The sequence below is a fragment of the Psammomys obesus genome, unplaced genomic scaffold, assembly GCF_907164565.1.
Source record: "Psammomys obesus unplaced genomic scaffold, mPsaObe1.curated_primary_1811, whole genome shotgun sequence".
Classification (NCBI taxonomy): Eukaryota; Metazoa; Chordata; class Mammalia; order Rodentia; family Muridae; genus Psammomys; species Psammomys obesus.
In genome coordinates, this window is record NW_026585504.1 from 42,092,156 (window position 1) to 42,117,612 (window position 25,457).

General features: G+C 48.7%; 3 protein-coding genes across 30 annotated transcripts in view; 2 read left to right on the forward strand and 1 right to left on the reverse strand.

The window, feature by feature from the left end:
• Acp2 (acid phosphatase 2, lysosomal) overlaps nucleotides 1-7,180 on the reverse strand; it is an 8,708-nt gene extending 1,528 nt beyond the window's left edge. The window contains exons 1-10 of the mRNA XM_055600813.1: nucleotides 7,045-7,180; nucleotides 6,396-6,491; nucleotides 5,947-6,033; nucleotides 4,356-4,508; nucleotides 4,157-4,255; nucleotides 3,989-4,078; nucleotides 3,414-3,546; nucleotides 2,511-2,593; nucleotides 2,270-2,376; nucleotides 1,982-2,157 (exon numbers count right to left, since the gene is read on the reverse strand). Coding sequence (XP_055456788.1) covers nucleotides 1,982-2,157; nucleotides 2,270-2,376; nucleotides 2,511-2,593; nucleotides 3,414-3,546; nucleotides 3,989-4,078; nucleotides 4,157-4,255; nucleotides 4,356-4,508; nucleotides 5,947-6,033; nucleotides 6,396-6,491; nucleotides 7,045-7,158 — 1,138 coding nt within the window. The 5' untranslated portion in view covers nucleotides 7,159-7,180. The remainder of the gene's footprint in view (nucleotides 1-1,981; nucleotides 2,158-2,269; nucleotides 2,377-2,510; nucleotides 2,594-3,413; nucleotides 3,547-3,988; nucleotides 4,079-4,156; nucleotides 4,256-4,355; nucleotides 4,509-5,946; nucleotides 6,034-6,395; nucleotides 6,492-7,044) is intronic.
• Nucleotides 7,181-14,114: 6,934 nt separating this feature from the next.
• Nr1h3 (nuclear receptor subfamily 1 group H member 3) lies at nucleotides 14,115-23,372 on the forward strand. 7 transcript variants are annotated; one of them, XM_055601006.1, is made up of 10 exons: nucleotides 14,115-14,203; nucleotides 15,315-15,394; nucleotides 16,220-16,402; nucleotides 16,907-17,173; nucleotides 17,565-17,773; nucleotides 17,873-18,052; nucleotides 18,230-18,329; nucleotides 22,395-22,508; nucleotides 22,690-22,784; nucleotides 22,965-23,372. In XM_055601006.1, exons 2-10 carry the CDS (start codon nucleotides 15,352-15,354, stop codon nucleotides 23,109-23,111), a joined length of 1,338 nt encoding a protein of 445 aa, XP_055456981.1. In that variant the 5' UTR covers nucleotides 14,115-14,203; nucleotides 15,315-15,351; the 3' UTR covers nucleotides 23,112-23,372. The 7 variants fall into 7 exon arrangements, with proteins under 7 accessions (XP_055456981.1, XP_055456986.1, XP_055456984.1 ...); XM_055601009.1 differs by having other exon boundaries at nucleotides 14,131-14,238; XM_055601007.1 differs by having other exon boundaries at nucleotides 14,196-14,271.
• Nucleotides 23,373-24,356: 984 nt separating this feature from the next.
• Madd (MAP kinase activating death domain) overlaps nucleotides 24,357-25,457 on the forward strand; it is a 40,162-nt gene continuing 39,061 nt past the window's right edge. For 15 of the 22 annotated variants that reach the window (XM_055600824.1, XM_055600858.1, XM_055600831.1 and 12 more), the window contains exon 1: nucleotides 24,358-24,585. The gene's annotated coding sequence lies outside the window, so the exon portion shown is untranslated. Of the gene's footprint in view, nucleotides 24,586-25,457 lie in introns of all 22 variants that reach the window. The other 7 variants (XM_055600848.1, XM_055600886.1, XM_055600928.1 and 4 more) reach the window with 2 other exon arrangements.

Consider the following 25,457-nt stretch of genomic DNA (forward strand, 5'->3'; position numbering starts at 1 on the left):
ACACACACACACACACACACACACACACACACACACACACACACACACAAAAGCCTGGTGTGGTGGTGCACACCTTTAATATTAGCTCTTGGAAGGCAGAGGTGGGGGGATTTCTGTGAGTTTGAGGCCAGCCTAATCTACAGAGTTTAGGACACCCAGGGCTACATAGAGAAAACCCTGTCTCAAAAAAGATAGGTAGGTAGGTAGGTAGGTAGGTAGATAGGTCGATAGGTAGGTAGGTAGGTAGGTAGGTAGGTAGATAGATAGATAGATAGATAGATAGGTAGGTAGGTAGATAGATAGATAGATGGATAGATAGGTAGATAAATAGGGTCTCATATAGCCAGATCATTTCACCACTGGCTATGTAGTAGAGGATGACCTTAAACTTCTGATCCTTCTCCCTGCAGCTGAGTGCTGGAATTAGAGGTGTGCACCACCACAAGTGCTGGGGATTAGACTCAGGGTTCTTCCTGAGTTTAGGCAAGTGCTCTACCAACTGAGTTAGACACCTAGCCGAAATTTGTATTCCTTAAGAAATGAACTCTGCTATGTTGAAACCAGAAGGGACATAATGAACATTAGGCCTTTGAACAGTTCAGGCAAAAACTGATAGAAGACTGGAGAGGCGCTAGAGAGATGGCTCAGAGGTTAAGAGCACTGGGTGTTCTTCCAGAGGACCTGAGTTCAATTCCCAGCAACTACATGGTAGCTCACAACCATCTATACTGAGATCTGGTGCCTTCTTCTGGCATCTAGGCACACATGCAGGCAGAATACTATATAATAAATAAATAAATGAATGAATGAATGAATAAATAAATCTTTAAAAAAAAGTGGAGAGGCAAGACCTCAGTATGAGAAGCTGAGCAGACAGAATCTGCTAGTGGACTGGGTGGTCAGGTATGAGGGAAATAATACACCTTGCAACTCTGAGACGACTGGAGCACCTACTAAATTGAGGACTGTACAATGAAGAAGTAGAACTGAGGGGAAGAGATGCTGTTTTAGACACAACTTAGATGTCTCATTTGACATCAATGTAGAGAAGAGGCCTCGGGTCAACAGCTGGGTGAGAGCCTAGCTCAGAAGTTATAAATCGAAGTCATACAACAAAAGTGGAACCTAACTTACCATGGAGATGAGGTAGGGGAGCCATGAGGTTGGATGAGATCCCTTGGGAGTCAGGACAGATAGAAAAGGGCTAGGGATAAGCCTCAGGCCATCCATTATTTAGCAAAGAGGGAAAACAGCAAGGAAGTTGTAGTAAGTGAAAACCTGAAGTCATGGTTTTACAGTGCTGGGTCAGGGTGTGAATCCAGGGCTTCACACATGCTAGCCATGGATCCTACCACTGAGCCATGTCCACAGTACTTAAAAAAAAAAAAAAAAAAAAAAAAAAACAAGTTTAAGGGAGGAATGGCAACTGTACTGCTGAGGTAAGAGAGGCTAAGAATTGGTTGTTTTGACAATAGCTTCACTGCAGCAAGGGTGACACAAAATTGTTTAATGTCAGTCTGAGATATTAAGTCTGAACAAGTAAAGCCAGAATGTAGGCAACTCTTTGAGGGATTTTACTCAAAGTGATCAGAGAACTAAAGTGAGACTATAGAGGGGTGTTTCAAGTCTTTGTTAAGCATTGCAATGGGAGTGATCCAATGGAGATAGGAACATGTTCCAGTGACAGGGAGAAGAGACCCACACAGGCTAAGAGGAGAGGCTGCACCCGACTACTGGCTTACATAAGCAGGTAAGCTGGCAGCTGTGTTGGGAGACCGACAGCTCTCTTTTGGCGACTCTTATTTTCTCAGTGGTAAGAGTATCACCCGAGAGTGAAGAATGGGGAGAGTATATAAATATGGTCTTAGGGTTGAAGAGGCTGTCCAGGAAGACGGCTGGACTGTTGGCTCCCTGAAGATTTCTGGGTGTGATTTTAACCCTGACCTGGACATGATTAGCACAGAAGTAGGTGGCAGCTCACCTGTGTCTGCAGTATCACTTGCTAGCTGGCACTCCTTCTGCCAGTCCTTGGGTATGACAGGCTCTGTGAGGCGAAGGAAGTCCTGTAGTGGGCACCGGTGAGGGCAGCCAGGCAGGACCAGAGGCCAGGGTGCTTTCTTACTGTCATTCCGAAAGTACATCTCAACTGAGAAATTCCTGAGAGTTGACAGGAAGCAAATAGGGATGCTCACCGTGCCCATAACTGTGTCTGAGTTGTCCCCGATCATCCCAAGTGCTCCTTTAGAGGACACCTGGAAGCTCCACTTACCCGTTATCTTCCTGGTACAGTTCAAATATGTGGCAGGAAGCATAGGGAGCTTGTTTCCCATTGTAGACATTCAGTGCCATTTGCAGAGCAACCAGGGTAGTGTCATGCTGTAAGGGAGAGGGGCTACTTATTAGACTGGTTACTCCTCCACGTCCCAGGAGCTAAATCAGGGAAAATTAGCCAATTCCTGGTTTGACCCTTGTGTGTTGGGAGGATGGGGAGTGGGAGAGTTAAAGCTTACCGCAGAGTAAACCAGAAGCTTAGGGAATTGAGAGGTGGTTGCCATTAGAGTCAGGTTCTTCAGGATCTGAGCCAGCAGAACTCCTGAAGAAGAAAAATTCCAAGGATCAGTGTCTCGAACCCCATCACTGATCTGCTTCTCTTGTCAGAGGATCACAACCCAGAGAACTTTTCCATTTCCTGGGTCCCATACTGGAACTCTACAGCACTACTGCTAAGAACTGTCAACTTTTCGGAGGAGACAGATAAAGCAAGGTATTAGTATTTAAACAAAGGAGTGGAAACTTCAGCTAGGAGACCCTGGTCATGACTGACTTACTAGTATGAACATAGTGTAAGCTTTTGACTGTTTCACAGCACACAAGATGGTGGTTCATGCCAGGGCAACTGCTGTATGCAGTCTTTGAAAACTACTGCATTGTCAAAGGTTTGAGAATGGATACCTTTGAATGCTCAGATGAAATAACTGGCACGTGTATTACCCTTTTCTCCAAAGGCCTTAGCAGTTTTCTGAAGGGAGAAATGCAGTTAGGAAAGAGAGGGTCTTCTGACATGGGTGAAACCTAAGAGTGAAAATGGTTGGCTAGGTGTGGTGGCAGACACCTTTAACCCCAACACTCAGGAGGCAGAGGTAAGTGGATCTCTGTGATCGACGCCAGCCTGGTCTACATAGAGAGTTCAAACTGGGTTGGCCAGAGCTACAGAGTGAGACCTGTGACTCAGGCTAAATATCAGAGAACTGCAAGATTTGGGTGAGTAGCAGGGATGGCAAAGGGGAGATCTGATTTTGAAAGAGCAGAGAATTAGCTTAGGGCAGTATAGTGTGTGAGAAGTTCCCACAGCATATTTTCAGTGCTGGAGAGTTTTGAGGAGAGGGTAGTGACATGCTGTTCTTGTCACTCACCCCCCTGAAGCCGGGCCTTCTGTACTTGCTCGTGGATCCCGAAGAGGAAGAGGAAGCTGAAGTCCTTTAGCTGGCTCAGATGCTGCACAGTTTGGGGTGAGGCCCAGGGCGGCAGAAGCAGCCCATGGGTTTGCTGTGTATCGCAGCGGGCAGGTTAGCTCCCTAGGCCTAGGCCAGAGCCTCTCCAAGGGTGGCTTTCTTCCCCAGGTGGGGAAGGTGCCTGTGTGTATGAGGGAGGAAGAGGAGAGCAGAGGTGAGGCAGAGTGGCCATTGCAGACATGGCAGGCAGTGGGACATTGGGAAAGAAACTCAAGCATGAAGAGCTGACTCAGCAGAAAGAAATCTCACAGCACTGAGCTCAGGATGGAGAAGGGTACAGAGTGCTGACAAGTTGTAAACCATTTCCCACTTTGAGGTTCTTTTTACCCATGAGGGAAGTTCCCGGGTTACATAAGCACTGGCTTGCTGGGCCTTCCCAGTGGGGATGGCAGTATCCAGGCAATGCGCTCTACTTCCCTAGAGACCTGGACCTACTGAGGAGACAAGAATCCCAACAGGTACCCAGGTCAGCTCACCTCACAAAAGAGAGTGTCGTACACGTTCCAGATGGTCTCCAGGGTCAGATTCATAAGCCCTGTCTCATTGGCGACCATGTCCAGAAAGTGCTAGGAAAAATGGATCAGGAGATCAGTCATGTTCTGGGGAATGAACAGTCTTATGCCTACACTTCGGCCCCAACTCACTGCATTCTGAATACTCTTGTTCTGATATTCTGGTGTCTGCCGGGTCTCATTCTGCAGCTGCTCATAACGGGGACATGGGCCCAATGGAAACTTCAGCAACTGCAAATTAAAGGGAAACAGGCAGAGGAGTCTGGGATCAGTAGGCTGATAACTATAGTTGTCCCCACATCACTTCTTAAGAAGGGCTGGCCAGTCTTACCCTGTCTTCAGTGATGGGCACAGTGTGGACAGGGATAGGCTGCCATGAAATGTTAGGGTTGAAGTGCTGAACTTCATTGGGAGGGAAGAGTCCAGCCAGGTTGGCCTCAGCACTCATGAGAGTACGGTCAAAGTCTGTGCTTCGCACATAAACCTATAGATTGGCAACACAAATCTCTATGTATAGAAGTACTCTGGCTCCTCACTAGAGCCCCAGGGGAGAACATGTTCTGGATGGTTACTCAGCACATTATAGTTTTACCATGCATACACACCCTCTGGTTTTTCCCTATTCCTCACGTCCTCAAACATACAGCTATGGGCTATCACCACCATATAAAGAACTCATCTTTGGGAATAACTAGCTCAAATACTCCTTCCTGTTCACCAAAAACACTCATTTGGTAAGCTATCTGGTCTGGAAGACTTTAATAACTGGTTTGTCTCCCATGAAGACCAGAGTCCCTGTCAGGCATACTGGTACATCCGCCTCCACACATAGAGACAGGATCTCCCTATTTAGCTCTGGCTGTCCTGAAACTCACTATGTAGACCAGGCTGGCCTCAAATTCATAGTTACCCACTTGCCTTTACCTCTCAAGTGCAGGGACTAAAGGTATGTGCCTCTGATTCCAGCTTGGTACATACTTTATTTGCTTTTTGAGACAGGGTTTCTCTGTGCAGCCCTGGCTCTCCTGGGACATTGTGTAGGATTCGAACTCAAGATATCTGCCTGCCTCTGCCTACTGAGTGCTGGGATCAAAGTACCACCACCAGCTTGGTACACACTCTTAATCCCAGAATTTGAGAGACAGAGGCAGAAGGATCTCTGAATTTAAGACTAGCCAGGGTCACATAGTGAGATCCTGTCTAAAAAATAAACTCAGTACATAATACCCTAGAGTCCCAATGGTGGATGCCACTCCTCACCACACTCCCTTCCTCTTTATAAATGCACTTAAAGACCAGGGAGGAGGGGGAAAAAAGGAACAGAGGGAGGTGGCTTGTGAAAAGGCAGGAAGAAAATAAGGAAGGGAGGGGCAAGTTCAGGGTAGAACTAGGTCTCTAGGAAACAGTAATATGTAGAGAACTGAGGCAGCTGTGGCTGAAAGAGAGACTACAGAACAGCTACCTATCACTGGGGTAAGCAGAGGACCTCAGGAGCCAGCACACTTGCCAGTTTTCATTGTCCTCCTTATCCTGGCTCTGTCCAGCTTATTAGACTGTTCCACTGTAAGCTCTATGAAGACAGAGATCATAACTCTATGGTATACTGTCATATGAAAAGCACTAGTGCAGTGCTTGGCCTTTAGTGACAATGCCTTAGACAGAAAGCCTGTTTGTTGTTTCAGAGTCAGAAAGCACTTTACCAGACCTTTCCTTATGTCTGAGTTGGACCCGTGGCCAGTTTTGTCTCTTCCTAGATAAGCAGAAACAATTCAGACTCCAGAGCAGTATTCTAGCCTTTTTTGTCCAGGGACCAAAAAAATCAGGGGGAAAGTTAGAGTGCCCAGCCTCACCCTTAGATTCTCTGAGGTCAGAAGATAATCCAAAAATCCCATTCCTTTTGCCAACCAAGCTCCCAACCTTACCTCTTGCCGGTGATAAGAGGTGTTCAGAAAGCCATGGTAGCGCTGCCGCAGGGCCTGGCCCAGCTCCCAGTGCTGTAGCATCCCCTCCTGTGGGCAAACCTGAGGGTTAAGAGAGTCCAAGGGGAAGGGACTGGCCCACAGGCCCTGTGGCATTTAGGCATTCTTCCCCTGGCAAGGAGTGAGTTTGATTCCAGCAGTTAAGTGGCCAGTTGTGAATGACTCTGTGCTGGGCACAGGGTATTGTTAAGAAATCTGGTCACAGCCGGAAATGAAGCCCAGTGTCCTGAGTTTGGTTTCCAAAACCACAAAGACAAAACAACAAAATAGACACCTGATCCATCGGAACCCAAGTGGAAAACTGGCATTGTACAGAGCTCCAGTTTCTGTGCTCCAGGCATGACTCATTCTATAGCATATCCCGAGGCCTTGCAGGTTAGTTTCTGACCCACCTTGGTTAGCTGACCAAACCCCTGGGGCCACTTCTCTTCCTGATAGGGGTCCTTGGGATAGGTCTTCACTGGTGATCGATCTCCATGTCGATAAAGCTGAGCAAAGAAAATGGTTGGTCTACAAATCAAGGGTCTTCTAGTTAAGGTCAGGGCCCACCTCTGCTCATGTCAGAAAAGGAAATCTCATTCCCTCTTTCCACTAAGCAAAGAAAAACAGACTCCAGTTCAGGGGTCCCTAATTTGGCTATGCAATGGAACCCGAGATAATAGGCAACGCCAAAAAAACTAGTGAAAGCAATGCCTTCTGGGGAAGGGAGCAGGCAATGACTGGGAAAACAAAGATCATCAAAGTCGTCTTTATGGGTGGATTCTGGGACTCTCAACCTTTTAACTAAATTCCCATTCTAGGGAAGAATCATCCCAGGGAAGAATATCGCCTATCATTACTCGGTCGCCCTGTCCTGCAAAATAGCCTAGGGTTCCAACCTCGCAACCCACCACGGGCCAGCTGCTTCCCAAACCAGGTTCTTTCTCCTCCTTGAGAAGTGAGAACTGCGACCCCAGAGCAGAAGCTCTGCCCCTCCCTCTATCAGCCGGCCTTTGCCCTTTCAGCTTTGGTGAACCCGTTGGTGACTCCGTCACCCATTACCAAGGTAACAAAGCGCAGACTCCGGGCCTGTGTGGGTGGCATCACTGTTAGACACATGCCAAGAAAGAACTGGAGAAGAGCTGCCTGGCTCCAACCGGACCGTCTGCCCGCCATTGCCGCTGTAGGTTGTGCAGCAAAAAAAAAAAACCGGAACGCCTTGGGCGGTACCTGCTGCAGCCGCCCGGATGCATTTGAAAGGACACTTACCGGAAGTGCCGCCTGCGCCATCTTTCTATTGGGGGGTGAATTGGGGAAGTCTGGTGGGAGAAGGCGGAATTTGGGAGGGAATGCTCACAGAGAAGGTTTACGATCGGCGGTAATGAACGAGTGTGATAATGTAGCTCAATCTTTCGGCCAGAAAAGGCTTAAAGACCTCGTTTTGGTAGAAGCGCTAGATCAGGCTTGCCTTTTCTTCTACCAGGCTGGTACTTGCCATGGGCCGGAGTCTTGGCCCGAAGAGCGAACGCCTCCTGTAAGAAGTGCTTCTTAGCATGATCCTAGAACCTCAGCTGGAGCGAGGTGTGGGGAAATACAGGCCCTCGCTTTCTACGCCTGTCTGCTGTGTGTAGTTTAGCTTGAGCCTTTACTGTGGCACTGCCCACTACGTAGTCTTGTTTGAGATGTAGGGCACTGCATGTGAACAGCCCTTTGGTCTCCCTGCGTCCTTGAGGTTGATCCAGTCTGGTTCTCCATTCATGTCCTGAACAAACCTTTTTGCTCCCTGAAGCCCTCTCCCCAGTTTCAGCCCTTTCCCTATGTTTGTTGGTTTCTAAATTAAATTAGACTCGAAAAGTTATGCTTCCTTTCAGAGGAGTTGGATTGTATAGGATGTTCAGATTTCCCAAACCCACTGCATTGAATTCCCATGGGAGGAATTTCAGACAACTGGGCCTGTATTTTGATGCATGCGTGTAACTATAGCATTTCTGCAGAATCAGAGTTTCTCCAGACTTTAGCCCTTTAGGATTTAGGGACAGGTGGCCCAGTCTGGCCTCCGGATTTTGACTCCAAACCTTAGAATAACATAGTTGCAGGTCAGATCTTGGGCCCTTGGTATGCTCTGATGCAGATCTTCCTACTATAAGCAAACCCACCTCAGATTATCTACAAATAAATCTGATCAGAACTGTTACTGTCCTAGGACTCAAGATAAAATTGTGTACCTGACTGTCTAAACATTACTTCCAAAGTCACCTTGACAAAGGCTTAAGAGTGAGCAGAACAAGGCTTGAAAACAAAATACTTTTTAACTTAAAACAAGCAAGCCTGGCAGTGGTGGTGTATGCCTTTAATCCCAGTACTTGTGAGGCAGAGGCAGGTGGATTTCTGAGTTCAAGGCCAATCTGCTCTACCAAGTGAGTTCCAGGACAGCCAGAGCTACACAGAGAAACCCTGTCTTGAAAAAAAAAACAAAACAACAGTAACAACAAAGAAAACTGTTTTCTGCCAACAGGTGTTTTGCCAGCATATATATCTGCGAACCGTGTGTACAGTGCCCTCGGAGGCAGAAGAAGGCCTAGGATCCCCTATAGACTGTGAACAGCCACATGGGTGCTGGGAGTAGAACCTGAGTCCTCTGAAAGAGTAGCCAGTGCACTTAGCTGCTAAACCGTGTCTCCAGCCACAGTTCTTAACTTTCTTCCTCTTTCTCGTTTTTCCCTTTGGCTAGTTCTTAACTTCTTAACAGGTTCCCTATAAACCACATGAAAAATTAGCTCTCTTGCTAGAAAAAAAGTGTCCGCACATGAACACAAAATACAGTTTTGCATATAATCTCAAGTGATTGCCAAAGACCTTCCATAGATTTATAAGATTAGAAAACCAACCCAAAGAGAAATGATTTGCCAAAGCTTACATAGTTTAAAGAATGGATTGAAATCTACACTTGCTTTTTGTTGTTGTTGTTCTTTGTCTTTTGAGACAGGGTCTTATGTTTTGCAGACTGGTCTCACAATTCTGATCCTCCTATTACCACCTGCTAAGCACTGGGATTACAAGGGTGCACTATCCAGCTCAGCAATTTTATTTTCCCTCTCTCCCTTCTTTCAAATAGGACTAGGATTGTGGTATGGTCAAAGTCTAGGCTAGCTTTGAACTTATTGCTGCCTCACCTCCTAAATGTACACAGCATATGCTGCCACACCTAGTTTGAAATTGACGTTTCCTGATTTTTTTTTTAATATATAATTTGGTGTGTGTGTGTGTGTGTGTGTGTGTGTGTGTGTGTGTGTGGTATGTTTAGAAGTCAGACAACAACTCTCAGAAGTCCATGCTCTCTACAATGTGGTTTCCAAAGATTGAACTCAGGTAGTCAGGCTTGATAGCATGTGCCGTTATCTGCTGAGCCATCTCAACAGCCCCTGCACACCCCTTTTAAAGTATAAAATGCACCTGGCAGTACTGGTGCACGCCTTTAATTCCACAACTCAGGAGGCAGAGGCACGTGAATTTCTGAGTTTAAGGTTAGCCTAGCATAGTGAATTTTAGGACACCCAAGGCTACACAGAGAAACCCTGTCTCAAAATAAATGTAGAATGCTTCACAAATTTTCTTGTCATATTTGTGCAGGGACTAGGAGAAGCTCTCTATTGCTCTAGTTTTAGTTTATGTGCTGCCAAAGACAGCACTATAATAGACAGTTTAATGTAGGCTGTTTAAACTGCATTGTTAAGCTGTATATGGTAGCCCCAAGGTACCTTGAGATTTTATCAAAGGAAACCTTTCACATACATGGCAGCAAATGGAACATGACAGACAAGTGCATATTAGTGGGAGGTTTTTGTTTGTTTTGAAACAAGATCTCACTTTGTAGGTTAGACAGGCTTTCGACTTAAAATCCTCCTGCCACTGCTTCTTAAGTGCTGGTGTTATAGGCATGCTCCACCCCCATACATATTGTAGCTTTGTTTTTTGTTTGTTTTGTTTTTTGAGACAGGGTTTCTTTGTGTAGCCTTGGCTGTCCTAGAACTAGCTCTGTAGACCAGGCTGGCCTCAAACTCGGAGATTCACTTGCCTCTGCCTCCTCCCCCAGGGCTGGGATTAAAGACACTTGCCACCACTACCACCCAGCAACTTTTAAGATTATTTTATTTAGTTATCCCCAGTATATGGCAAGATTGAGGCAGGAAGATCAGGAGTTCAGGGACAGCTCTAGTTACATAGTAAGTTCAAGGCCACCCTAGACTACAGGAGACCTTGTCTTAAAAAACAAACAAAAAATTTTAATATAACTTTTTCTCTGCAAAATTATCTAGGCCATTGTGCTTTGAAAATGTAAATCTTCAGCTCACCATATAGAACAAAACTCCCTCATGCTTTGTTTTTCTTCCCACTTGCTCAAGTATGTCTACACTCTTCATGTCTGTAAGATCTGTGTAGGAAGAACTGGTGAAGCAGATGTTATTTCAATCTTTATAGTGAGAAATGATTCCAGGATAATGAGGGCACTATACATAGATGGTAAGGCCCAGAGCAAAGCTTCAGTTTTATAATGCTTCAGCTTTTGCAGTTATTTTCTACAGGTGATTTCAAGTTCTTCCTCCCCTTGATACCTTACAGTTGGAAAAAAAAAAAAAAAAACAACATCATGTACTTGGATAGATAGATAGATAGACAGACAGACAGATGCATTCATGGGACTGTTCCAGACTAGGTAAGTCAGTTTCTGAAAGAGAGTTGAGGTTTGAGAACGACCTGCTTACCCTAAATTTAGCAAACCTAAATCCAGGTGAATGAACCATTTTTTTCTCATTTTTGGAGGTAGTTTTGTATAATGGGTAAAGTACACTTATTTTAGTTTGAATTTGCGCATGAGCTTATTCACTTATGTGTTTGTATGTGGTATGCACATGAGCGCAGGTGCAGCAGAGGGCATCAGCTCTCTGGAGCTGGAGTTATACAAGTGGTTGTGAGCCACTCAACATGGTACAGGGAACTGAACTAGGGGCAGCAAGAGCTTTTAACTGCTGAACATTCTCCAGTTGGGAGCATGAGCGTTTGAATCAGTTTCTGTCTGTGATCAGTTTTGATATTTGCACGTTGTCAGTAACCTCTCCTCAGATTTATTGTGAGAATACATGAAATGACAAGACATGTAGAGTAAGTTATGCAGAAAAGCCTAAATAAATATTACTTTTCTTCTTTGTATCCTGCCTTCTGTGTCATGTCTGTTTAGAACATGAACATACAGGTTTAGGTCTAAACAGGAGTTCTAGATTCTTCTTTATCTTGTGATTAGAAGACTGCTCAGAAGTCACTTGAGTAGGTTTCCAGGGCTCTGAGATATTATTTTTCTCACTCTCTACTCATATAGTGCACTGAAAGAAGAATCCAGAAACAGTAACTATCCTAGCCCTTTTCTGCAAACCTTACTTAATGGCCTGCTTAATGGGAAGGATTACCTGTTGGGGAAAGTTATTTAGTGATGCATTTGACCAGGGGCTAGTGAATGCTATTTCTAAGCCTGGAAGTGACCACTGGAAGTTTGGGGTGGAGGATTCAGAGATGGGACTAGTAAGATTCCCCAAGGATGTTTCCTAGGGATGTTGCTTCCTGTAAGAATCAAGAAAATATTGGAAAGGCCCATAGGACTGAGACGCCTTGGCCTTAACACTTCCTGTGGGCTGCTGGAAGCGTGCCATGAGGGTGAGGCTGGTGAGGCCCGGCCTGTGCTCCTCACTGCTGATCACCTTCGGGCTTGGGGCGGAAGTACCAGTGGGCAGTCACCAGAAAGTCTGTGGAGATACCATCAACAGGTTTTAGCCTTTCCCCACTTTCCCTCTCCCTTCTCTTTGTGGCAAGCTTCTCCACCAGCTGTAACCTGTGGTGGTGCAGTGCTGACAACGCTGCCTCTCCTAGGGAAGCTGGGCTGCCCTGCCTTCCTGGCTTGGAGGAGGACCCAGGACCTAGTCGGGGTCAGTGGGCTCCAGTTTGGGCTTGCGTATGTGTGTGTATGTGCCCCTGAGAAGCCCTTTGTAAAGAGATTAGGGAGTTAGGAGAGGAGTAGGATCAGGAATGTTTGAGGGAGACTTTTTTTTTTTTTAATCTGTAGAAGATAATGTCAGTGGGCTACAGGCCAACATGGCAGGTTCCTTGAAATGAGGTATAGCAGGAACATCTCTGAGTGTACCACTGTGCTGGGACTTGGGCAGGGGGAGAGAGAGCTAGATACTTGATGGGTGCTCAGACCGTGCCCTCCCAGTCTCTGTGGCTGCTGTCCTTGGTTTCTGCTTTCCCAGGGTGGCAGGTTCTTGTGAAAATTGGGGAAGGAACACATGAGAAGAATGGAGAGCCTTGTGCTCGTGATTCATAAGTGTCCAGACCAGGGCGGAACCCTTGGGAGGGGTTGACCTTGTGATGAAAAGGAACAAGAGCAAAAGCCAGAGGCAGAAGCTGAAGATGGGGGCTGTCAGAGGGGCTTTTTCTGAATGTGAAAAGTGAACACATGGGCAGATTTTGCAACACCCCCGCAGCCTGCCGCCTCCTCACACGTGTTCCCAGTCTCTGCCTGGTCCTTTGGCTCGCCCTGTGCTTCCTCTCATCTTTCACCAAGCCCCTTTTCTACTTCAGTTTTCTCGTCCTTCCCCCATCCTGTTCCTTCTGACCCGCCCCCACAACCAAGTTCACTCTTTTTTCCCCTCGTTTCCTCAGTTTTCTTCCCTTGTGTCCTGTTCATCTCTGTTTTTTGGTCCCTCTGGCTGCTTGCTTGTCTGGCCCCTGTCCTATGCTTTAATGTGGACCCATGGGAATTGGAGTTCAGAGCAAAACAGGAAGGGCCTGTGAGCAGGAAACTGGGAATGGGGCAGGGGGTGAATGGCCAGCAGTAACCTCAACTCCTGCTTCTCATGTCTAAATTGAGGCATCTGCAGACCTCTGCAGCCACCAGCCTTGCTGACATCAACCCTAGCTTCTTCCATCTCAGAGCTTTTCCTTCAGACGTGAGGATGCTCTGGACTCGAACACAGGAAGAGGAAAAGCTCAGAGCACCCGGAGAAAGGACATCTGGATTCTGAGCTCAGCTTGGCCACTAACTGTGTGGTCTTGGGCAAGTTCTCAAGCAAGCATCAGCATACTGTGTAACCTTTTCTGCCTCCTGCTTGGAGCTGCTCTCAGGAACTAGAGATAGTGAGGGGTTTGTATATGGAAACAAAGATTCAAAGGGTTGACAATGTTCAAGGTCATGGGAAGACAAACCACTAAAGGAATTAGGGAATGATAACCCCTGACCATCCTATTGTGCTGACTTTTATTCTCACATTGATCTTATGTGGCAAAACTGTTATCATCATCATCATCCCCATTTTAAAGAGAGGTTCAGAGACATCAACCTGCTCAATTAAGATCACACAGTTGGATGGGGGCAAAGTTCAGGCAAGAAGTGCTTCCGCAGCAAAGATGATACCCTAGGTTGTAGTGCTAGCATGGAGGTTTGAATCCAGAACCCAAATGAGAAATGATTATGCTAGGTTGACATTAACTCAAGCTAACAAGTATGGAATAGAAGAGGGGCATTTTTTGTTTGTTTACTTATCATTCAAGAATGAGAACATAGTCTCTGCTGTTTCCTCTCTAAGCCAGCTGCTGATCCCTTTGGGTGATTAAATCAATGAGACACGATGTGTTCCTTCAGGGCTGACTCTTTTGTCCGAGGCAGCAAAGCAGGGAAGCTATGGCTTTAGATTCAGTAGATCTTGACACCACCTCAGATGGGGCTGTTCCTAGATGAGGTGACCTGCTTATCTATACTAGGCGGGGCGGGGGAAGGGTAGGGGCTGGGCTTCTGTCGCTAGCATCTGTTTCTCTCTCACTCCTCTTCCAGGCCTCCTTTTCCTGGCCTCTTCCTTTCTCTGTCCCCCTCAGGGCACCCACACACAAACTCACTGAAAGGCCCGGCACCTGCCTGCCTTCACCCTTGGAGTTCTACCCTCTTGGCTCAGGCCTGGGGCTAGTGGGGAGAGCTTGGCGCCTTCCCAGAGGCAGAGGAGGAGGGAGGCTGGGAACACAGGCTGGGGCGTGGTGTCGCAATTCCGGGCCGTGCCGGGACCTTTGCTCTGCGAGGTGTCTATGGGGGGAGGGGGGGGGGAACGCTGACTCTGGAGGCTGCTGGGATTAGGGTGGGGGTGCCTGAGAAGCAGTCCTGTAAAAGCAAAGAGCCTCCAGGGTGAGGAGAGGAAGGAGAGAGATGGAACTGGGCCGGTCTGTGGGGAAACACGACAATCTTGGTAGAGGGTAGGGGACAGGGTGGCGCCGGCTAAGGGGGTGGCCTGCTGGGGAGGAGTTAGCCTGTCGGGGAAGCTACCTCGTGGGCGGGGGCCTAAGGAAGCCAAGGGCTCTGGGTCGCCTGTAGGAAGGACCCCTGGCAGTCCCTCCCCTCAGCCTTTTCCTACATTACTGCTTCTCTCTGCTGGCCCCGGTGTGCTCAGCTCTACCCACTGGCCGCCCGCCTCGAGGGCCGGGTACTGCAACACCCTCTTCTCCCAGCAAGGGGGCTCCAGAGACTACGGGGCTAGGAGGTCTGGTGGCCTGGGGATTCCTCGGGTCTGCTGCCCGATGTGGCTGGTGGCTCTGTCCTCGCATCTAGGGTGGGGAGGGATGGGTTGGGAGGATGTTCTAGGGAAGGATCTCTGGGGAGGAGGTGAGGAATTATGCTAACAGGAGCTGGGGCAAGGAGAGAGTTTTACTATGTCTCAGAAGAACTGGAGGGGTTCTGGGAGAGGAGGCTCTGCGCTGGTGAGAGTCTTGGGACAAGAACATTTTGTGCTGGGACTTCAGAAATGGCAGGGGAAAGATTCTAACAAGCATATTCATAGAGTGAGCTTGGGTCCAGTCTTGTGGTCCTGCCAACTTTGCCTTGCCCTACTGTCAGAGCAGAGGGAAGGACCCTCCCCAGAGCCTGGAGGTGGGTGCAGAGACGACTAACTCACACAAGCCAGCATTCTATTATTGGCTCTACCACCTCCATCTGTGTGGCTATAGGCCGTGTCCTTATCTTTAAAATGGACTTAAGAATAGTCCTGACAGGCTGGAAGTGTATAGTTGAATGGCAGGCCATTTGCCTAGCCTGTATGAAGTCCTGGGTTCAATCTCCAGAACTTAAAAAAATTTTTTTTAAATATAAAAGTCCTGACTTCATAGGGATATAACAAAGAAGGCTTCGCAGGCTAATCCACGAGAAGCAACTGTCAGCTGATGATGTGAGGACAGATAAAAGGCAGCACAGGAGGGAGCTGAGACCTAGTTCTGGAAGACAGTAACCTGGCTCATCCCCACAGGACAGTGTCTTGGTAATGTCCAGGGCTCCAGGAAGAGATGTCCCTGTGGCTGGAGGCCCCAGCGCCTGATATTTCTCCTGGTAAGCTTTTTTATTCAAACCTTCTTCCTTGAGACCAGGAGTCTGGCTCTTCTCCTATCTCAAAAATCAGCCTCCTTCGCTACCTGCATCCGGCACTCCTCAGAAGCAGAAGTCTTGCTTGTCTTATGCTCAAACCTTTTGCCCTGTGCTTGATCAGCGTAAGCCCCATGAAGTCCTCAGTCAAGGTATGCTTCTGGGGAGAGCTGACATGTCTCGTGCTTTGACAGCTCCAGCTCCGAGAGTTCTGTCTGAGCTAGAAGACGGACACCCTCCATCATCCCCAAGGGGACAAAGGGTAGCTAGCACCTTCTTTTAAGATCTTGATGCGCTAGCTGGGCGGTGGTGGCACATCCCTTTAATTCCAGCACTCCGGAGGCAGAGGCAAGCTTGCCTTGTTCACAGAGTGAGTTCCAGGATGGCCAGGCCTACACAGAGAGACCCTCAATATGGAAAGGACGACAGCTCGCTAGTCCTAGATCCCACAGTCTGGAATCTACGAAACCCGGGATCTGAAAGCATAATCGGCTTGGCTGCCTTCTTTTCTGGTTTGTTTCTTTTGTTTTCTTCAGGACAGGGTCTCTCTGTGTAGCCCTGGCTATCCTAAAACTCACTCTGTAGACCAAGCGGACCTCAGACTCAGAGATCTGCCTGCCTCTGCCTCCCAAGTCCTGGGATTAAAAGCGCACAGCACCACCATGCCTGGCTATCTTGACTGTCCTCTCGTGTTGGAGTTAAGCTTATAGTTTCCCAGCCAAGACACTCGGAGCTGGAGTCTGAACAGGACTTGAACCCACACCTACTCCCCTGTGCTTCTTTTGGGTTCAGACTCTGCCACAGAGTTGTGGAAGGCAGAAACCCAAGATGCAAGAAACCAGGGAGGCGACAGCTGCATCCTCAGGGAGGAGGCCAGGATGCCCCAATCAGCTGGTGATGCTATAAGGATGGACTTGGAGGCAGCACAGCCCACAGCCCTCCTCCCCAGGGCAGGGACCTTTCTAGACCCTACAGGTAAGAACCACCTGGATTTGGAGAGGATGGGGCTTTCTAGATCTGGGATGGCCTTTTAATGTCACAGCTAAGTCCAACTGCTTTGGGCCAGTGACTTTGGAGTGAACTTTGTCTGTATTTTGGGTGTTTCTGAGCCTCAATTTCCTTGCTTGTTAATTAGAATTAACCCTTATCTTATCTTAAGGATCGATGCTTATAAAAAGCTCATATAGTACTTAGGACATAATAGTCCTTGGTAAAAGACAGCAATTGTTATAATAGATTAAGCCAGGCACTATGGCATGTTCTGGTAATTCCAGCTACTCTGGAGGCTGAGGCAAGAGCACTTGAGCCCAGGAGTTCAAAGGCTACATATTGTGAATCAGAGAGAGAGAGAGAGAGAGAGAGTAGAGAGAATGAATATGAATGACAGAGAATTTCATTCAGTGAAAGGAAGGGAATGAAGAGTGCCTAGCCAGGAGTGATCAAGGAAGGGAGGACATTAAGCCTTGTGTCTCTACCCAGAGCTTCGTCCACAAAAACGGAAAAAGGGGCCAGCCCCTAAAATGCTGGGGAATGAGCTGTGCAGTGTATGTGGGGACAAGGCCTCTGGCTTCCATTACAACGTGCTGAGCTGCGAGGGCTGCAAGGGATTCTTCCGCCGCAGTGTCATCAAGGGAGCACGCTATGTTTGCCACAGCGGTGGCCACTGCCCCATGGACACCTACATGCGGCGGAAATGCCAGGAGTGTCGGCTTCGCAAATGCCGCCAGGCGGGCATGCGGGAGGAGTGTAAGTGTCCCGGACAGGAATTGGGAAGAGCTGATGGGAAAATACTGGTGCCCTATTGTGAATGAAGGCGGACAGAGGCTCACCCCTACAGGGATCTCCTGAGTGTGGATTAAAACTTCCTCATCCGGGCATAGTGGCACACGCTTTGAGTCTCAGCATTCAGGTGCAGAGGGGGATATCTGTTGAGTTCAGGGCCAGCCTGGTCGACAGAGTGAATTCCAGGACAGCCAGGAGCTACGTAGTGAGACCCTGTCTTGGAAAAACAAACAAACACTGTTCTTGCTATGACACACATTTTGGTTCTGGGGCATCAAACCACCCCTCTACCCTATCTCTGCTTCTTGTTTACCCTTACCCCAATTCCCAACTCACATCTGGTTCCATCTTTTAGGTGTCTTGTCGGAAGAACAGATCCGTTTGAAGAAACTGAAGCGGCAAGAAGAAGAACAGGCTCAAGCCGCATCAGCGTCCCCAAGGGTTTCCTCACCTCCCCCAGCCCTGCCACAGCTCAGCCCGGAGCAGCTGGGCATGATTGAGAAGCTGGTGGCTGCCCAGCAACAGTGTAACAGGCGCTCCTTTTCTGACCGGCTTCGAGTCACGGTACTTGCTGACCTGGGGAGAGGTGTCTGTGCCTGAAGCACCAGCTAACTTCTTGACCAATAGCAATTTGCCTTTTCCTTCCTTGCCCACCCTGGGTAGCCATGGCCCGTTACACCTGACCCTCAGAGCCGGGAAGCCCGTCAGCAGCGCTTTGCTCACTTCACCGAGCTGGCCATCGTGTCCGTGCAGGAGATTGTGGACTTTGCCAAGCAGCTCCCTGGATTCCTGCAGCTTAGCAGGGAGGACCAGATTGCCTTGCTGAAGACCTCTGCGATCGAGGTGGCTGGAAAGGGAATGGGATGAAGGGAGAAGCGTAGGAGGATTATCCATAGGGGACCTCCAGATACCCAGCTTGGGAAGTCCAAGCCACTGGGAAAGGGGATCAACCTCCTTTCGAGGGCTGCATACCAAGACCAGCCCCGTCGCCCCCGTCTGAAAGCTGCTGCTTATGTGCAGGTGATGCTTCTGGAGACATCACGGAGGTACAACCCTGGGAGTGAGAGCATCACCTTCCTCAAGGATTTCAGTTACAACCGGGAAGACTTTGCCAAAGCAGGTGAGATCTGAGATGGCCAGGGGACTGGGGCTTTCCTTCACGGGGCCCAGCGTGATTAGGGAGCCATGGTCCTAAGGTTCAGGTGCTTGCACAGTGAAGACGCCACTTGTTTTCCCAAGAGAGAAGTTTGCAATGTTGGTCGGCCACTTCAACCGCTCCAAACAGAGCCCTGTCCACTGACGTACCTGAGGAGTTTATTGCAAGCGTCTCCTTGGAGGAGACCAGGCAAGGCAGAGCAGTGGCCTTCATCCTTGCTTTAGTCAGGATGTGCTAAACTGCATTGTACTTGTACTTAACATTTGAAAATATTGTGCGTCTAGAAAAAAAAAAGAAAAAGAAAACCGCTGTATCAGGTCTTTTAACTGACAAAAGGCAAGAAACCTTTTTCAGAGAATGCTCTTTAAGAACCATGCAGGCTCATTTGACCCTTGCTCTCTTTCTGTCCTTCTTCCTGAGGAGCTGTAGAGCCAGAATTGAAGCATGACAAACATGCAGAGAGCTGGTGCTGGAGTCTGATTCTTGCTTAGGGCTAAACAGTGAGAGTTTCTCTCACTCAGCTGTTAGTGACATTTAAGAGCCTGGGGCTGGGAAAGGATAGGAGTCTGGAGGAGACTGAGGGGGTTTGGCAGCTGAGAGAGCAGGCTGTGAAACGAAGCTAATGTTGTGACTCTGTTCTCAGGCTGATAGATCCTGGGTTCCAGTCAGAATTCAGAAAGCCTTCACTGGCATCTGGTGACTCAAGCCAACCCATGAGCCTCTTGCCCCAGTCGAGCTTTCTAGGAAGACCTAGAAATTAATTGCAGGGAGGAACAAGGCTCTGTCAGCCCTTCCTTCGTTTCTTTGTTTTCTGAATGTGTAGGATCCTTGTGGGCAATGTGATGGCTCTCGCCATCCTTAAAACCCAGCCCTGTCCTTCTTTTCTACCAAATACCTTTCCCTCAAATGGTTGCTGTCTTTGACTTTCTTAACCCTCACCTCTGTCAGAACACCCTCTTTTTTTAGACACTTGCCTGATCCTTTAGCACGTGTAGACTTGTGTTATTTGTATCTATACCTATTTATAAGGTTTCTTTAGTTAAGTGGTTTGGACGTCATCATGTTTTTCATCTTTTATTAGCGTGTTCTTGGAAAACGGCACAGAAGGCTCTCTTTATTTATGTTTTTTTTCTTCTCTTTTTAACCATCTTTAAAAAAAAGGTTTGTCTATCTTGTTTTCTCGCTCTCACTTTTCTTGTTTGTAGCCTCCGTTTCTTTCCCTAGAGGCTCTGTTTCGTCCAGTCTCCCTCCACTGCACACCCACTACCATATGTTGTTCACATGGCTGACCAACGATGTGAACCAGGCTCATTTGACCAGAATCAGACCCTCACGGGAGCACAGCTCAATCCCAGAACCTTCTCTTTTCCTTTGTATGAAGGGACTTTTTTTTTTTTTAGCATATTTTGGAGCTTAAATTTTTATTAAGAAGTGCTTTATAAAACAAAGCTTGCCTATCGAATAGATCAACACACAATATTTGATAGACATCAGGGTGAAAATACAGGAAGTGACTCATCAAGAAACCTCGAATGGAAAAGTATAGCAGATGGTTGCTGAAAGAAATGTGAGAAAGCCTAGAGAACAGTGTGGGGTGCAGACATTGACAATGTGAATGGAAGAAGTGTTCTCTGGGTGTCATGGCTACAGGTCAGGGAGCTGAATCTCACTGTCTTCTCTGCTAGAGCATTGGTCTATTCTTGTTAGGTTTTGTTGTTTTGTTTTAATTTGGGGGACAAATATGAGGGTCAGTGGTTCAAGTCCCTGGGCATGGTGCACATCTGAAAAACCCCATGTGGAGGAGCAGGCAGAGACAAGAATCTCTGGGGCTCACTGGCCAGCCAATCCAGATGAAATGGCTTGCTCCAAGTTTAGTGAGAGACTGTGTCTCAGAGGACTAAGGTGGAAATCAATAGAGAAAGATACCTGAGGTAGACCTTTGGTCTCCACATGAGCAAATGGGCAAGTGCATTCCCTCCCCACATACATGTACACACACATGCACACACACACACACACACACCACACGTCTAAGGCCATCCTTGGCTACATAGGGAGTATGAGGCTAGTCTGGAGTTAAATGAAATCTTGGCACACACACACACAAAACCCAGACAGACAAACAAACAAAAACCAGAAACAAAAACAAAATAAAAAACAACTATTCCAAACCCCAAAATAAAAAAATCAAGAGAGAAGCCAGGTGTGGTGGCACACACTTTTAATCTCAGCATTTGGGAGGCAGAGGCAGGCATATCTCTTTGAGTTCTGGGCCAGCTTGTTCTACATAGTGAGTTCCTGGACAGCCAAGGGCTATGGCAAGAGACTCTGCCTCATAAAAAAAAGAGGAGGAAGAAGTCAGTTGAGGGGAATATAGCTCAGTTGGTAGTGTTTGCCTAGTGTGTATGAGGGACTGGATTCAAGTCCCACTCAATACCACACAGACTGCTACCCACAATAGCAGCACTCATAAGACAGAGGCAGGAGGACCAGAAGTCCAAGGTCATCCTCAGCTACACAGTGAATTTGAGGCCAGCCTGGGCTTCTTGAGACCTTATGACAAAATGAAGTTTTAAAAAAACGTAATGAACACATAGTAGATACCATACATACCATTTGTTATTCTAAGAAGTTCATGAGGTAGTTTTATTATTATCATTATTATTATTTTTATTTTTCAAGACAGAGTTTCTCTGTGTAGCCTTTGCTGTCCTGGACTTGCTTTGTAGACCAGGCTGGCCTCGAACTCTCAGAGATCCACTGCCTTGGCCTCCCTGAGTGCTGGGATTACAGGTGTGTGCCACTGCACCCAGCTGAGGTAGATGATATTATCTATACATTACAGATGGGGATTCTAGGGCCCAGGCAGGTTAAATATCTTACCTCAAGTCATACATCTTAATAAATTCAGGGGAGTCATATCCTGGCAATCTCAAAACCTCAGTCCACACCCTTAGCCACATTATTGTATTCTCTCCAGGATGTGAAATGTCAGTGGTAACTCTAATATTCAGATAAGGCCACTTGCCAGCCCAAAAAAAGGTTTTTTTATAAACAGAAGAAAGAGATACCTATATTTTTAGAAATGTGACACTCCTGAGAATCCTAATAATATGACTGCTGTTTAATTTACCTTTTCTGAGGGGGTGGGGGCTGAAACAGGGTTTCTCTGTGTAGCCCTGGATGTTCTGGAGCTCACTCTGTAGACTAGGCGGTCTTAAACTCAGAGGTCCACCTGCTTCTGTCTCCAGAGTTCTGGGATCACAGGTGTGCACCACCACTGCCCAGCCTAGTTCAACACTTTTTATGTGTCAGACATGGTTCTAAACCTTCTGCATACTTTATCATACAACCATCTGGATTACTCTTCTCAATTCCATGACAAGATACCTTCCAAAGGCAACTTAAAGAAGGAAGGGTGGTAATGCTCTTGCTTTGAGGGTACGGTTCATCATGGGGTGAGGAGTGGCAACAGAAGATGCAGGTCACAGGATTCACAGGAAGTCAGGAAGCAGACACAGATGAATGTGTGTGCTCACCTTCTTTCTTATTCAGTCCCTCACAGACATGATATTTATTTATTTATTTATTTATTTATTTATTTATTTATTTATTTATCTGTTTACCACAGGCGCTTAGGAGGTTTGTCTCCTAAGTGATTTTAGAGTCTATCAAGTTGACAGTCAAGTAACCATTACACCATCACCATTGGTTTTTGGTTTGTTTTTTTTTTTTTTTTTTTCATTTTGTCTTGAGACACCATCTTGCTACGTGGCCCAAAGTGGCCTAGAACTTGGAATCCTCTTACCCCAGCCTTTCAATTACATTCCTGTTCCACCATGCCCAGTGCACTCGTTCTGTTAGATTCTGCTGTGACTTGCATTTCACAGAGGAGGCTTAGAGAAAGCTTGTTCTCGCATAGCAGAAGCCTGGAGACCCATTAGTGACTTCCTAGCGATTCCTCATGTTGAGTTAGAGACGTTCTCCCTGCTCCTGCCACAACCCTCAGCCTCCCTCCTTCTCCTCCAGGGCTTCAGGTGGAGTTCATCAACCCCATCTTTGAGTTCTCCAGAGCCATGAATGAACTGCAACTCAACGACGCTGAGTTTGCTTTGCTCATTGCCATTAGCATCTTCTCTGCAGGTACGGGGGTGGGGGGGGCAGGAGGGAAACTGAGTAAGAGCCTTTCACCCGGGAGGGCTGCAGTCCCTACGGTGGCTGAGAGAGGTTGGCTGGGACATGTTCCTATTTGGGAGTTGTGATTTGGGGTATGGAGCCGAGACCTTGGCCACCCCTGCTCCTCAACTCTGTTGGTGTCCTACAGACCGGCCCAACGTGCAGGACCAGCTGCAAGTAGAGAGGCTGCAGCACACCTATGTGGAGGCCCTGCACGCCTATGTCTCCATCAACCACCCCCACGTGAGTGTCCCTCTCTGCCCTTTTCTTCTGCTCTTCGGGCCCATTTTCTGATACCCACTTTCTTTCAAGGATCCTGCCCACACCTAGCACGGACTCCTTTGCCCCTCTTACAATTTCCCTGCCCCATCTCAACTTCTCCGGGGAGGAGCAACAGCTAGACACCCCCCTCCCCACCCCCAGGACCGACTGATGTTCCCACGGATGCTAATGAAGCTGGTGAGCCTTCGGACTTTGAGCAGCGTCCATTCCGAGCAAGTGTTCGCACTTCGGCTGCAGGACAAAAAGCTCCCCCCGCTGCTGTCTGAGATCTGGGATGTGCACGAATGACCGCTCTTCCTCCTATCCTCTGTGGTTTGGGACTGCTCCCGGGAGTGGAGCGGATTGAGAAGGGCAAACATTCCTGGGAGCTGGGTGAAGGAGATCTTTGCATGGCATTAAGGGAGAGCCAAAGGTTTGGGTACTCTGTGGCTGCGCGCAGTTAGGAGCCTGCTAACACTGTGCGCCATCTGAAGACCATGTTGACCCAACCGAATAAACTAGCCAAGAGGGCCACTTTGCACAGGGTTCTCCAGGGCCCTGCCCATCCTTCCTCCGCCACTTCCTGTTTTTTCTCACAGGGCCCCAAAGAAATTCTCCACTATCACTCTGTGGCTTGGCTGTAAATGCCTCAGGGCTGCTTCAATAGATATGGCACTTGAAACAGGAAGGCCAAGATGAATATAGAACTGGGGAAACAAATTTCTGGATCGAGGGTGGGGGTGCTGCCGTCGTGGAGGAAGCAGATCCTAACGGACCTGCTTCCAGACCTAGAGGAGAGCAGTGAATCACAAGTGACAGCTTTTGTTGCACAGGCCCAGGCCTTCAGGGAAAGGCTTAGGCTTAAGTTCACCTTCCCCTTTAATGATCCAGGAGGAGCAGGTGCTATTTCTGTGATGGGAGGGGCGGGAGTTAGGGCTCCAGCTAGGACTCAGCAGTCCACTCCACGTGTGCGTACAAATGTTTTACTTTTCCCACCATCATCTGAAAAAAAGTACAGCGTTAAAGACCCAGGGTTGGGCAATACTTCCGTCCGGGCTCTGGGCCCTGTGGGACTTGAAGGAAAGTCCCCGGAGGCCAGTGAAGAATGACCAGTGTTTGAGTTGTCAAAAAGACTGGACTCCATTTCCCAGAGGGCATCGCGGCTCCGTTCTCGTTCCCCCTACCTTGGTGTAGGTGATACTGTGGAAGCGCCAGCCTGAAGTGTCCCCTCCATCCCGAATTGGTAGATTCCAGCGGCAGACTAGTTGGCTTCCCAGCCTCAGCGGCTGGGCACGTCCAAGCGGCGTGCAGGGGGACCCAGATGAGGTTTAGAGAAACTGTCAGAAAGTCTTGGGGGCATTCGATCCGGCGAAGTACTTTCAGAACAGCCGTCATTTCGGCGAGACGGGCCCTATAGCCAAGTCGAATTGAAAACTGTCTGAGCAGCCAAAACAAAACGTACCCTTTTGGGTCCTCCCTCTGACACCTGCCTGCACTGGGCTGGCCCAGGGCTTCCCGGCGCGTTCCCACTCCCACCCTGCGAGGTGTGCGCGCAGCCGTCGTGCTCGCAGCGCCCGGCTCGGTGCGGCCGTGCCCCCCGGGCGGCGAATGGTACGGCCCCAGCCCCCTCGGCCTCCCCCTCCCGCCCCGGGGCCGAGTGGTACGCGCCCCCCGGTGCAGACGCGGAACTGGCGCCCGCCGGCCGCGCCGCCCGGCTAGGAAGCGACGAGCGCCCCGCGGCCGGGAGCCGTCGGGCGGGCCCGGCGGCTTCCTCCGAGCGCAGGTAGGGGGGCGCGCGCCGCCGGGAGCCCCGCCGGGGCTGGGAGGGGAGGCGGCTCCCGGGCCACCGGGGTTCCGAGGCGGCCCTGGAGGAGCGAGCGCGAGGGGGCGTGGAGCCCGCGGAGAGAGCGAGGCGGGGGGCGAGCCGAGGCGGCCCCGCTGCCCCGCCGGAGGGCGGCGGGCTCGCGGTGCGGGTTCCCGGGCAGGGGCGAGGAGCTGTCCAGCAGGTGAGGGGGCGGGCAGAGCTGTCCAGCCCCGGGCCCGAGGAAGGCACCGGCGCCTGGCTGGTGTGCGCGTGCGTGCTCACGCCTTATTATTATTATTTTTTCTTTTCTTTTCTTTTTTTTTTTTTGATTAACGTTTGGAGAACCACGTTTGGTTCCCTAACGTATACATATATATTTACACTTCATCCATCAGTCCTGGCTTGCTGAAGACTCGCACACCATTTCATCATTTGCTGCAACTGCTCCCTTTCCCATCCTCCTGAAAAGCTCAGTTCTTCGCGTGCTCTCCTCCTCCCTCAGTCCTCACCATCACTGGCTTCATTGCTCCAGTTCTTCCCCCCATGCTGGACCAGTCTGCTGATGAGCTTGCAAGGTCACTGCCTGGGGAGGAGGAGGAAGGAGAGGAAGCCTCCCGTTGTGCTCACGTCAGCAAAGATGTCATATCGTCCTTGGGTCGGGTTCCTGTGGTTTTTACTATCCTGCCCCAGATGAGGCACGAACACACAGGGTTGGTAGCGTGGCCATTGTAGGCTGAAAAGGCACAGATTATCTAAAAGTCCGAGGATTCTAAATGTGGATGGAGATGTAGGATTACAGCAGAAAGGGACGCATTTAGAGATTTGGACAGGGGGACTGGAACTAGGGGCAT

Coding starts and splice junctions, on each gene's coding strand:
- Nr1h3 (XM_055601006.1), top strand. CDS start 15,352: ATGTCCCTGTGGCTGGAGGCCCCAGCGCCTGATATTTCTCCTG. Junction 16,403..16,906: donor GACCTTTCTAGACCCTACAG/GTAAGAACCACC, acceptor GTCTCTACCCAG/AGCTTCGTCCACAAAAACGG. Junction 17,774..17,872: donor CTGACCGGCTTCGAGTCACG/GTACTTGCTGAC, acceptor CACCCTGGGTAG/CCATGGCCCGTTACACCTGA.